Here is a 13,638-nt window from a genome sequence, read left to right on the forward strand (position 1 = left end):
GCAGGGGTGGATCTAGCAAAGTTTAGCCAGGGGGGCCGATAGGGCATGAACAGGGAAAAGGGGGCACAAAGACATACTTTTCTTTCTTATTCTCATTTAAAATGTCTAGCTTTTAATAAATAATTATCCGAATCTTACACCCAAAGTTTTAATTTGATGTAAAATGAATAGAAGTCAATTACTGTATATAGTGACTATTAAGTCTAATATATATACCCTAGTAAGCTATAGTACTTTTTCCTTTGGGAAGGTACCATCTGTGCAGTCTGCAATTTTGTTGAAGAAAGATGTTGAAGCTATTTAATATTTCTTGAAAAATAATTGATTTCTGTGCTTTTTTTTTCACACTGCATCAAATTAAGGTTGATTACATTGATTAAGCATCATGAGGTGGAGTGTGAGGGGTGGTTCCCTATTTTTTATTTATTTATTTTTGTTGTTGCTGGGAGTTGGAACCCTATTAGTTAGGTTGCTTAATATTTACGCTAAGTACTCTTTAAAATACCAGAATAGGGAGGATGGTGTAGGTTTAAGTTTATTAGATTGATCAGTATTGCTGAACTATGAAATTTTTTTTTTTTTTTGCATACAGGTATAACAGAATAGCTTTAGTGTAGTTGTTGTTTTAAACTTGAGTATGAACTTATACAAAATGCAGCAAGATATTTAAAAAAAAACAGTTTTGTTGATTAAAAAACACTATATCGGATTCATATCGGTATCGGCAGATATCCAAATTCATGATATCGGTATCGGTATCGGACATAAAAAAGTGGTATCGTGCCATCTCTAACTAAAACTGGCTGCAATTTACTTAGAAAGCACTAATGAGATGTGACAAAATGGCTACATGAAAACATTTTTTAGTTATGAAGAAATTTTAAAATTTTAAAATACCAGTGTCAACAAGCAGAATAAAAGATGGATACAGCTAACATTTACCATTCGTCAGTCCCATTTTAAAGCCTTGGGATTAACATTTCCCCCATCACCAGTCCAATCACTACCTTGGTTTTGAAACCAGATGTGATAAGATAGGAACAGGCCTGACTCTGACTGAGAATAGCCCAAATATCCCTTCTTTCTGAAACAGGGGATATACAAAGTTTATTTAATTTTATTCAACATGACCCAAAAATCAATGACTAAGACTCTAAGCTAAGCAGGGAAGTGTTTAGAGTCAAGTCTGAGGAGCTTTTTTCCCCACATGCATGTAAATGTCTTTTTGCAACCACAGGTATCACCTCCTGGTGGCCATTATTAAAAATAATGCCGATTTAAAGCACTTAACTATTCAGACCCAGAAGCTGCATCCAAATTTTACATGAAGGCAGCAGTGGGGAGGTTGCAATGTTAGGAATGTTCCATGAATCCAGGAGATTCTTAAGGTACTGAACATGTTAGGAAGTCTTCAGATAACTACCAAGGTGACTTCAAGGCAGAGAGAAAAGCAACATTAGCAGAAGGAGCACATGAGCCGTTTTCAGGAGCACGAGGGAGCTTGATTATTACTCGGCAATTTTTCTCCTGCAAACCTCCACCTGAGATTCAGAGAGACTGAGAAAAAGCAAAAGTACTGTAATCTGCCTTTTTTGTGACTACATTACCCATGCCCTTTCAGTGACAGATTCATGCTGTTGTCAGTAGAAAGCTAAAATAAACTATTTGCATCTGTTTGGTTATAAATCTACAAATTATAAATGGTCCTTGTTTAGATTTGACCCTGTTGTGTCCAAAAGAGTTGTGTGATGTGTGAATTCTGTGTTGTCCAACATTGTGAGTCCGGCCCTATAGTACTACATATCTGATGCAGTTAGCAACGGATTTTCAAGAAAGGCAACATATATCTTTATCACAAATGCCATCTTGATATGTTAAATGTGAAACCAATAGCAGACTCTCTGTTTTTGCTGTTTAATCCTCATTTTATCACCGCCTTTATTCATCAAAGTGCTTTAAAGACGGAAACTGACCGGTATTGGTTTCGGACCTGATCCCTATTGTTACGACTGTTCAAGCCGACCACTTAAAAAGTGGAGACATTACAAACTATTTGTACATTGTTTTGGTTGTGTCACTGTCTCCAGCCACAGTTTTTTACAGTGTGACTGTAGCTGAGAAAGTACGGTAGCTGAGATGTGCTTGATTCTTTGTACACAGACAGATATCTTTTGAACAAATGTTGCTGATGCACATGTGAGCTAATGTCCAGCATTTAATAAATGAATTCATGAATAGATGACACATGCACATTTAGGCAGGTTATCCTCCCCCCGATATCAAACGGAATCAACTTGTCACACCTTTCGTGTCCAAACAGAATGTGTGTATGTGTTCTGACTCTGCAGGAATTATATTAAATGAGAAAAGTTGAGAATAATTGCTTTACTTTTAGATAAAAATAAGAATAATTATGTGCATATTGTACTTTACATTGACACATAATAAAGTAGTGCTTAAGAATTCACCAGAATCCAAGAAATTAAGCATCTGTCTCTCATCACAATGCTCAAATCATAGCTAAAAATAAGACATGGCTTTACATAAATTTACATTTGATACTTTTACATCACATAACTCCATACTGAACTTTTAGAACTCTAATTATAATGAAATGGAAACATGAGACATTATGTGGCCATTAATCAAATCAATCATTCATCCATCGTTAAATGTTATCATACTAGTAACATGTATCATACTTTCCTTTTTTATCTGAATATCAGTGTCAATCTTTTAATACTATTGGCTTTTTACACCGAATCTTTGATATGCTAGCCTACACAAAAATATCATTCGCCTTCGAATTTTAGTCAGGACCCAACCGTAACAAACTGGATTTAAAATAGGAGGGATGATGAGGAATTCAATGGCCATGAAGTTCTTTAAATGCTGTGGCAGAGATGCTGATCCATACCTCGAGAACATGAGATCAAAAAGCAAAGCAGTCGTGACATTCAGCAGACAAAATAAATGTGGCGCACAAGTCTGTGTGAACTTTTTCCTACCTGCTCGAGATTTTAAAGCTACATTAACAAGCTGCACATATGAACATGCAATGCAGACAACATGACAACAATAAAAGGTGATGAAAATCAGCCCGACAATGTCATTCACTTTTGTTGAACCACAAGCAAGTTTGACAATTGACCAGTTCTCACAGTAAAGCTTGTTTATGTTGGAGCCACATAATTTAAGTGTTGACGTTAAGCTTATGACGAGAGTCTCAAAGCAGAGAGGAACAAGCCAGGACAGAGTGACTAACACCACAGTCCTTCGTACAGACATTACAGAGTGATACTCCAGTGGTCTACATATGGCCAAATATCTGTCATAAGCCATTAGGACTAAAGTAGAGTAGTCAACCTTTGCATTTGAATATATAACAAACACTTGCAAAAGGCATCCAACATATGAGATTAGATGTGTGTCAGACAACAGATCAAAGGCAAATCTGGGAAAAAACCCAGCAGTCCCATAAAGTCCATTAATACACAAGGAACACAAAAATATATACATGGGTTCATGTAGGTTTTGATCTGATATTATAGTTAAAATAAGAGATATGTTTACCATCAAAATGAGAAAATAACACAGCAAAGTGAGAGAGAAAAGTGTGACTCTGTAGTTCACAGTTGCACTGAAACCAGTCAGAGAAAACACAACTATACTAGACGTATTCATTTTGCTATCTTGATATGTAAAAACATCATTAACTATAATATTGGCACCTTTACTGTAAGTGCACTTGCTTTAGAAAGCTACAAAATTTAAGGCAGGATGTTGGAGAAGACTCCTCCTTCTACATTGCTGCCGTGTGATTTGCTGACAGTTCAAATGTTTGAATTTAATATATTTTAGGAATTCTATATTTCTATATCTATCTTTTCTACCATGATGAAATAAAAAAAAACAAAAAAACAATCTCATCATGTTTTTAGTCCACAATATTTTTGCAGGGTCCAACTTAACAATTTTCTCTAAGAAAGAAAATGAACATTTATTGAGAAAAAAGTCTCTTTTAGAAAAAATTTTTGTGTCATTTTATTATTACTGTAACCTTATTGCACAAGGAAACCAAACAACAGTTTGATAAATTAGATACATTCATTTTTAAACAAAGTTGTCGCATTGTTGTTTGAAAAGTGTTCCTATGACAAATGATTAAGGACCAGTTGCAGTACTAGTCTAGAGTAACCCCCTCATTTCTTTAGATTTTGTTCAGAAAATTCTAACGAGCTCTGTTTTATGATCACATTTATTCTTCAACACAGTCTGAGCTAAGTATTTTTTAAAGTATTCAAAGTAGTAGCAGGGATACTTCTCCAGGCTTCTTGATAGACATTCAAAGCTCTTCTTTGGATGTTAGCTGTCTTTTGTTCTGTTTTCTGTGAAGATGATCCCACAACACTTCAATAATTATTAGGCCCAGTCCATGACTGATTTCATTGTTTGTTTGTTTTTCTATCCATGTATGCTTTTACTACATTGACCGTGTATTTGGGATCAAAATCCTCTGATACTTTTCTAGATTCCTAATTCCAAGAGGGAATGGGCAAGAGCCCCATCACCACTGACTGAAATGCAGCCCCTGTCACGGCCGAGGCCGCTTCAAAATGTGACAGGACTCAAATGCAGGACGCCGAACAGCACGTACAGTGGGGCAAAAAAGTATTTAGTCAGCCACCGATTGTGCAAGTTCCCCCACCTAAAATGATGACAGAGGTCAGTAATTTGCACCAGAGGTACACTTCAACTGTGAGAGACAGAATGTGAAAAAAAAAAAATGCATGAATCCACATGGTAGGATTTGTAAAGAATTTATTCGTAAATCAGGGTGGAAAATAAGTATTTGGTCAATAACAAAAATACAACTCAATACTTTGTAACATAACCTTTGTTGGCAATAACAGAGGTCAAACGTTTACTATAGGTCTTTACCAGGTTTGCACACACAGTAGCTGGTATTTTGGCCCATTCCTCCATGCAGATCTTCTCGAGAGCAGTGATGTTTTGGGGCTGTCGCCGAGCAACACGGACTTTCAACTCCCGCCACAGATTTTCTATGGGGTTGAGGTCTGGAGACTGGCTAGGCCACTCCAGGACTTTCAAATGCTTCTTACAGAGCCACTCCTTTGTTGCCCGGGCGGTGTGTTTTGGATCATTGTCATGTTGGAAGACCCAGCCTCGTTTCATCTTCAAAGTTCTCACTGATGGAAGGAGGTTTTGGCTCAAAATCTCACGATACATGGCCCCATTCATTCTGTCCTTAACACGGATCAGTCGTCCTGTCCCCTTGGCAGAAAAACAGCCCCATAGCATGATGTTTCCACCCCCATGCTTCACAGTAGGTATGGTGTTCTTGGGATGCAACTCAGTATTCTTCTTCCTCCAAACACGACGAGTTGAGTTTATACCAAAAAGTTCTACTTTGGTTTCATCTGACCACATGACATTCTCCCAATCCTCTGCTGTATCATCCATGTGCTCTCTGGCAAACTTCAGACGGGCCTGGACATGCACTGGCTTCAGCAGCGGAACACGTCTGGCACTGCGGGATTTGATTCCCTGCCGTTGTAGTGTGTTACTGATGGTGACCTTTGTTACTTTGGTCCCAGCTCTCTGCAGGTCATTCACCAGGTCCCCCCCGTGTGGTTCTGGGATCTTTGCTCACCGTTCTCATGATCATTTTGACCCCACGGGATGAGATCTTGCGTGGAGCCCCAGATCGAGGGAGATTATCAGTGGTCTTGTATGTCTTCCATTTTCTGATGATTGCTCCCACAGTTGATTTTTTCACACCAAGCTGCTTGCCTATTGTAGATTCACTCTTCCCAGTCTGGTGCAGGTCTACAATACTTTTCCTGGTGTCCTTCGAAAGCTCTTTGGTGAATTTGGAGTCTGACTGTTTGAGGCTGTGGACAGGTGTCTTTTATACAGATGATGAGTTCAAACAGGTGCCATTCATACAGGTAACGAGTGGGGGACAGAAAAGCTTCTTACAGAAGACGTTACAGGTCTGTGAGAGCCAGAGATTTTCCTTGTTTGAGGTGACCAAATACTTATTTTCCACCCTAATTTACGAATAAATTCTTTATAAGTCCTACCATGTGAATTCATGGATTTTTTTTTCCACATTCTGTCTCTCACAGTTGAAGTGTACCTCTGGTGCAAATTACTGACCTCTGTCATCATTTTAGGTGGCTGACTAAATACTTTTTTTGCCCGTGTGTGTGTGTGTGTGTGTGTGTGTGTGTGTGTGTGTGTGTGTGTGTGTGTGTGTGTGTGTGTGTGTGTGTGTGTGTGTGTGTGTGTGTGTGTGTGTACACACACACATATACATATATATACTGGCCAAGGCTGGCTGTGAGTTTTTGCTTTGCAGTTTCCAAAACCTCAGGTATGGGCAGCTTTCTGTACTTCTTAGGCACCTTTTTCATCACAGCTTTCTGCAACTCTGATAATTGGCTAACTTCCCTCTGTGCCACCTTGATCTAGTCTTCTCATGCTGTAGATCAGCTGGTTGGGTTCAGTGATGGTCAGCTTAGGGATTGTCTGTAGTGCTCCTTTGGGTATTGAAGATTTCATAGGTTCTACATCCTCTTCATGTAACCCTTTGCACTGGGGTTACTTGCGTAGTAGCATTTCAACAGCAGCCTGTTCTCATCTCTTATGCCTTCTTGTTCCAGTAGAAGAAGAGTATTCACATTCTTCTAGTTGTTTTTTTTTTGTCAAAGTCCCTCGGGGTCACTAGAGATAGGCCTAAGAGTCGTATGTGGATTGATTTTTATGTAGTCAGTAGTTATTTTGGTCAATTTGCACTTTACTAAGTATCTGCAAAGACAACATGCTGTCATGAGTCGCTGTGTGGCAGGCAGGAGTTGGACCCAAAATGCAGGCACTCAGGCATGAGGTTTAAACACAAAAAAACCTCAGCTTTATTTTCTGGCAGGGGAAAGTCATAAAAAGCAAACTAAATTAAACTGGAAACTCATAAACAAAACTCACAGGGAGATCCACACAGCATGAGGGACGACATGACACTGACTCAGAGAAACACAGGGTTTAAATACACTGGGAAGTAACGAGGGGAATGAGACACAGAAGGAGAGCACAGCTGGGGGAAATCACAACTGACGAGACAAGGGAGCGTAAAATGAACACACTGAGATAAGACAGAGACCTTCAAAGTAAAACAGGAAACACATAACACAGACTGAACAAAAGACACAGACTCACATGCAGGCACTACAACAGAGGGACCAGAGACGTGGGACCAGGGCAGACACAGACACTGACTGGACACGGGGATATAGCGGACAGGGGAGACAGCAACTAAGGATTACACAGAGTCAAACCATAAGAAATAACTCTAACAAAGAAACCAAAGCATAGAAATGATAAATAATATATAAACTCATAACCCTGGGTCAACGACCCAGGCATCCTAACACATGCTAACACAACGGCAGCATGATGTAAAAAAAATGAATATATGCTGACCTCAGTCCAGCCTGAGCTTTATTTTCAGCAGGTAACAGAAATCAGTGATAAGGGGTCAGACTTGTAGTATTCATTTCAATCTGCACCTGTTTCATTTTCATTTTTCAGTGGAGTGCTTTTTGAACCAGTTTTCAGCTTTAACCCTATGTACTGGAAGTGATTGCTTACAGTCTGTACACACAGTGTACACACCTTGAATGTGCGGGCATTTAACCCAAGTTTTATATTTTAACTGGTAATTATGAGATAATTTATTTAGGTCAAGTAATTTAACAAGTAATATTTTTATTCTGAAAGTAAATCACCTGACCGCAAACTATTGTTCTTCTGTGAAATGAAAGTACATAGTAAATGTGTCAAAGATGTGTGTGCTTGTGTGTATGTGACATCTTTGTGAAATTAAAGTTTAGGAACTTACAGTCACAATGATGAAATACAAGTGCCATAATTACAAATTTCCAGCATGACCTCCATTGGGTCCCTTGCTGGAAAACAGTAGGCCTCAGGGAAAATGGTTAGAGCCAGCTAATTATGATCCAGTGGTCAAGGTCTGTTGGCCTCATGGGATAGCTGTCAAAACACAAACAGTAACTTTTTACCTGTTGAGACCAATGTTGGATAAGAGTTTAACTTTATTAATGAGCTCTTCAGAGGATTCTAGTGTTGCTCTTCCCAAGGAATAACAGCAATTATGTTATGAGAGGTCAACAGGTCATTAACTTCATTCCCCTTAGAGAGCAATTAAGAGAGCAACACCACTCTGGAGAGCCACACAAACAAGCCCTTTAGCCACTATACCACAGCATCAACTGAAACCTTAAACTTTTCAATAAGGTATTTTCTATTTCATGTCAGTGCCATATATGTTATCCACAGTTTTTGAAAAAAGTGACAACTATTGTATTTGAACCCTGACTTTCCCCAAACCAAACCAATTTGTTTTAAATAATTAATCATGTATTTTAAATGAAGAATTTAATAGCCCGTCAGTAGTCTTTAAACATAAGGTTTGACTGTGCTAAGGAAAATATATTATTTGAACTTGGTAGTAATTATTTGGTCATTTAAAATGAGCCTGTGTTACCATGGTGCAATGCACTCTCACATCAGTTTGTGAAGTAGTCATGGCCTTTTCATCTGTTGATTTGTCTTTTTGGATGTAAATTTAACGATTTCTTCATGCTCCTGAAAACAATTCTTAATCTGTCCAGTCATATAACTATGGATTCACGTCCACGTGCACATATCAGTATTTTCCTACCCTCACCCCAACTGGTTGCAGTAGATGGTTGTCCCTCCCTGAGCCTGGTTCCTTCATGTTAAAGGGGAATTTTTCCTTTCCACTGTTGCCAAAGCGCTTGCTCATAGGGGGTCATATAATTGTTGGGGTTATCTCTATTGTATCATTGTAGGGTCTACCTTACAATATAAAGTGCCTTGAGGTGACTGTTGTTATTTGACGCTGCATAAATAGAAGTGAATTGAATTTTAAAAAGCAAAACTTGTGGAAGTTGTTTCATGGAATGAAATTGATATTTTACTGCTCACACCAGAGACCCAAGTTTGAGTCATACGTGTCACAGATTTTCACGCATAATTTGTCCGTCCATTCAGCTCTTTCTGCTTATCTAGCTCAGGGTCTGGGTGGGAGCAGTAGTCTTTTCTGTTCAAATACAGAAAACACACAGACACATCCAAATTTGCACCTAGAGCAAATTTAAAGTCACTAGTTAACCTAGAATGTATGTCTTACATCTGTGGAATACAGCTTGAGTTTATGCATTGTATCTCTGTGAAGGTTCTCAGTCATCCAGGTCATCGTAGTCTAAGGAGCTTGCAAAGAAAAGCGTCTGGACTTCTTTAAGTTGCTAGATGACGTCTTACCTCTCATCTGAGAAGCTTCTTCAGTTCTAAGGTCAAATGGGGGAGAGTCCCAGATTTAAACCCAGTGGGAGTTTCCCCCCAAAGAGATATTCTATTCTATTCTATTCTATTCAAAAGGACCCCTATCCTCTAATCCAGGGGTAGGCAACTCCAGGCCTCAAGTGCCGGTGTCCTGCAGGTTTTAGATTGCACAATGGGTTAACACACCTGAATCAAATGATTAGTTCCTTACCAGGCCTCTGGAGAACTTCAAGAAATGCTGAGGAGTCATTTAGCCCTTTAAATCAGCTGTGATGGATCATGGACACATCTAAAACCTCCAGGACACCGGCACTCGAGGCCTGGAGTTGCCTACCCCTGCTCTAATCACATGAGCCAAGGTGTGAAAACGGGTGTGGGTCCCAATCAGCCAGAATTTCGGGTGAGCTCATTGTGAAACCTGACCCCACCTTATCATGTGATTTCCTGAGGTCAGATGGCCCAGGATGTTAGTGGGCGTTAAGGTGTCTGGGGAGGGAACTCAAAACTGGATTATACAGTGGGGCAAAAAAGTATTTAGTCAGCCACCGATTGTGCAAGTTCCCCCACCTAAAATGATGACAGAGGTCAGTAATTTGCACCAGAGGTACACTTCAACTGTGAGAGACAGAATGTGAAAAAAAAATCCATGAATCCACATGGTAGGATTTGTAAAGAATTTATTCGTAAATCAGGGTGGAAAATAAGTATTTGGTCAATAACAAAAATACAACTCAATACTTTGTAACATAACCTTTGTTGGCAATAACAGAGGTCAAACGTTTACTATAGGTCTTTACCAGGTTTGCACACACAGTAGCTGGTATTTTGGCCCATTCCTCCATGCAGATCTTCTCGAGAGCAGTGATGTTTTGGGGCTGTCGCCGAGCAACACGGACTTTCAACTCCCGCCACAGATTTTCTATGGGGTTGAGGTCTGGAGACTGGCTAGGCCACTCCAGGACTTTCAAATGCTTCTTACGGAGCCACTCCTTTGTTGCCCGGGCGGTGTGTTTTGGATCATTGTCATGTTGGAAGACCCAGCCTCGTTTCATCTTCAAAGTTCTCACTGATGGAAGGAGGTTTTGGCTCAAAATCTCACGATACATGGCCCCATTCATTCTGTTCTTAACACGGATCAGTCGTCCTGTCCCCTTGGCAGAAAAACAGCCCCATAGCATGATGTTTCCACCCCCATGCTTCACAGTAGGTATGGTGTTCTTGGGATGCAACTCAGTATTCTTCTTCCTCCAAACACGATGAGTTGAGTTTATACCAAAAAGTTCTACTTTGGTTTCATCTGACCACATGACATTCTCCCAATCCTCTGCTGTATCATCCATGTGCTCTCTGGCAAACTTCAGACGGGCCTGGACATGCACTGGCTTCAGCAGCGGAACACGTCTGGCACTGCGGGATTTGATTCCCTGCCGTTGTAGTGTGTTACTGATGGTGACCTTTGTTACTTTGGTCCCAGCTCTCTGCAGGTCATTCACCAGGTCCCCCCGTGTGGTTCTGGGATCTTTGCTCACCGTTCTCATGATCATTTTGACCCCACGGGGTGAGATCTTGCGTGGAGCCCCAGATCGAGGGAGATTATCAGTGGTCTTGTATGTCTTCCATTTTCTGATGATTGCTCCCACAGTTGATTTTTTCACACCAAGCTGCTTGCCTATTGTAGATTCACTCTTCCCAGTCTGGTGCAGGTCTACAATACTTTTCCTGGTGTCCTTCGAAAGCTCTTTGGTCTTGGCCATGGCGGAGTTTGGAGTCTGACTGTTTGAGGCTGTGGACAGGTGTCTTTTAAATCAAATCAAATCAAATCACTTTTATTGTCACGTCACATGTGCAGGTACATTGGTACAGCACATGTGAGTGAAATTCTTGTGTGCGAGCTTCACAAGCAACAGAGTTGTGCAAAATACAATAATGTAAACAAGCAAAATACAAGAATGGCTACATCTGAAACTAATAAATATATGTACAATATATAATAGTATATGCATTTCTGGATGTGTATACTAAATATTTTTCTACGTGTGTGTGTGTGTGTGTGTGTGTGTGTGTGTGTGTACACATATTTTACAAATTAAATAGATTAAACAATAAATAAAATATATAAAAATATACAGAGTTGAGACATGTGCAAAACAGTGGCATTACTGTACAGTATGGAGTGCATAATGTTAAAGTTCCAGTAGTGAAGGTGAGGTGTCTATGACGTGTTCAGCAGTCTGATGGCCTGGTGGAAGAAGCTGTCTCTCAGTCTGCTGGTACGGGACCGGATGCTGCTGAACCTCCTTCCTGATGGAAGTAGTCTGAACAGTTTATGGCTGGGGTGACTGGAGTCCTTGATGATCCTCCCCGCTTTCCTCAGGCACCGCTTCCTGTAGATGTCTTGGAGGGAAGGAAGCTCACCTCCAATTATCCTTTCAGAGCACCGCACTACTCGCTGGAGAGCTTTGCAGTTGTAGGTGGTGCTGTTGCCATACCAGGTGGTGATGCATCCAGTGAGGATGCTCTCAATGGCACAGTGATAGAAGGTCCTGAGGATGCGGGGTCTCATGCCGAATCTTTTCAGTCTCCTGAGAAAGAAGAGGCGCTGCTGCGCCTTCTTCACTGTTTTGTTTGTGTGTACTGACCACGTAAGATCCTCAGCCAGATGTACACCAAGGAACCGGAAGCTGCTCACTCTCTCCACAGCAGCGCCGTTGATGGTGATGGGGGTGTGTACTTCTCTGCACCTCCGGAAGTCCACTATCAACTCCTTTGTCTTTGCGACGTTGAGGGTGAGATGGTTGTCTTGACACCAGTGGGTCAGGGCGCTGACCTCCTCCCTGTAAGCCGTCTCATCACCATTGGTGATAAGACCCACCAGTGTAGTGTCGTCCGCAAACTTCACAATGATGTTGGAGTTGTTAGTGGCTGTGCAGTCGTAGGTGTAGAGTGAATATAGGAGAGGGCTCAGTACACACCCCTGTGGAGCACCAGTGTTCAGTGTGATGGGGGATGAGGTGATGCTGCCCAGTCTGACCACTTGGCGTCTGTCAGACAGGAAGCTAAGGATCCAGCTGCAGAGGGAGCTACTCAGTCCTAGATTTTATGCAGATGATGAGTTCAAACAGGTGCCATTCATACAGGTAACGAGTGGGGGACAGAAAAGCTTCTTACAGAAGACGTTACAGGTCTGTGAGAGCCAGAGATTTTCCTTGTTTGAGGTGACCAAATACTTATTTTCCACCCTAATTTACGAATAAATTCTTTACAAATCCTACCATGTGAATTCATGGATTTTTTTTCACATTCTGTCTCTCACAGTTGAAGTGTACCTCTGGTGCAAATTACTGACCTCTGTCATCATTTTAAGTGGGGGAACTTGCACAATCGGTGGCTGACTAAATACTTTTTTGCCCCACTGTAGATGGCAGACAGTTGGTGTTGTAAACCACCGCCTCTGTTCAAAGATGGTCGCTCACAGTGGACATAGATGGCTTCTTTCACTCCTCTTTCAAACCATCTGTCCTCTCTGTCCAAAATGTGAACATTGGCATCCTCGAAAGAGTGTCCTTTATCCTTAAGATGCAGATGAACTGCTGAGTCTTGTCCTGTGGTGGTGGCTCTTCTATGTTGTGCCATGCGCTTGTGAAGTGGCTGTTTGGTCTCTCCAATGTAGAGGTCTGGGCATTCCTCGCCGCACTGTACAGCATACACCACATTGTTAAGACTGTGTTTTGGAGTTTTGTCTTTCGGGTGAACAAGTTTTTGTCTGAGTGTGTTGCTGTGTCTGAAATGTACTGGGATGTCGTGTTTGGAGAAAACTCTTCTGAGTTTCTCTGATACACCGGCTACATAGGGGATGACAATGTTGTTGCGTCTGTCTTTCTTATCCTCCCTCGCTGGTGTCTGATCTTCTTTTCTGTGCATCTTTGCTGACTTTGTGTTAGGAAATGTTAGTTTGCAGTACTGTGGTGAAAATTTCAGTATTGTACTATGCTGGGCTGCTACTGGTACAGTACATAGAAAATAATCACAATTTAGGTTAAAGTGCAACAGTTTTTTTTAAGTTCTGTTTTCTTGGTTGCCATGTTGATGTTTCCTCATTTTGTCTGGACGACATACATGTTTCAGGCACAAATATACTCCCTATTAAAATACATAACTTACAAATCTGCTGACTGTCATGAACAAGGTCACAATTTATGTGACAGTTTGTGAACAAAAACAGATTTTGTG

General features: G+C 40.7%; 2 protein-coding genes across 2 annotated transcripts in view; both read right to left on the reverse strand.

The window, feature by feature from the left end:
- The window catches only part of LOC146651361 (uncharacterized), a 32,148-nt gene extending 18,561 nt beyond the window's left edge, over positions 1-13,587 (reverse strand). Inside the window, exons 1-2 of the mRNA XM_085384517.1 lie at positions 13,570-13,587; positions 12,858-13,368 (exon numbers count right to left, since the gene is read on the reverse strand). Coding sequence (XP_085240643.1) covers positions 12,858-13,368; positions 13,570-13,587 — 529 coding nt within the window. The remainder of the gene's footprint in view (positions 1-12,857; positions 13,369-13,569) is intronic.
- On the reverse strand, positions 2,743-3,684 carry LOC146651364 (olfactory receptor 6N1-like). The gene has a single exon (XM_085383612.1). The coding sequence runs from the start codon at positions 3,682-3,684 to the stop codon at positions 2,743-2,745; it is 942 nt and encodes a 313-aa protein (XP_085239738.1).
- Positions 13,588-13,638: the final 51 nt, after the last annotated feature.

Source organism: Rhamphochromis longiceps, linkage group LG16, assembly GCF_057381845.1.
Source record: "Rhamphochromis longiceps isolate RC_006_pf linkage group LG16, R_longiceps_female_GT1.1, whole genome shotgun sequence".
Classification (NCBI taxonomy): Eukaryota; Metazoa; Chordata; class Actinopteri; order Cichliformes; family Cichlidae; genus Rhamphochromis; species Rhamphochromis longiceps.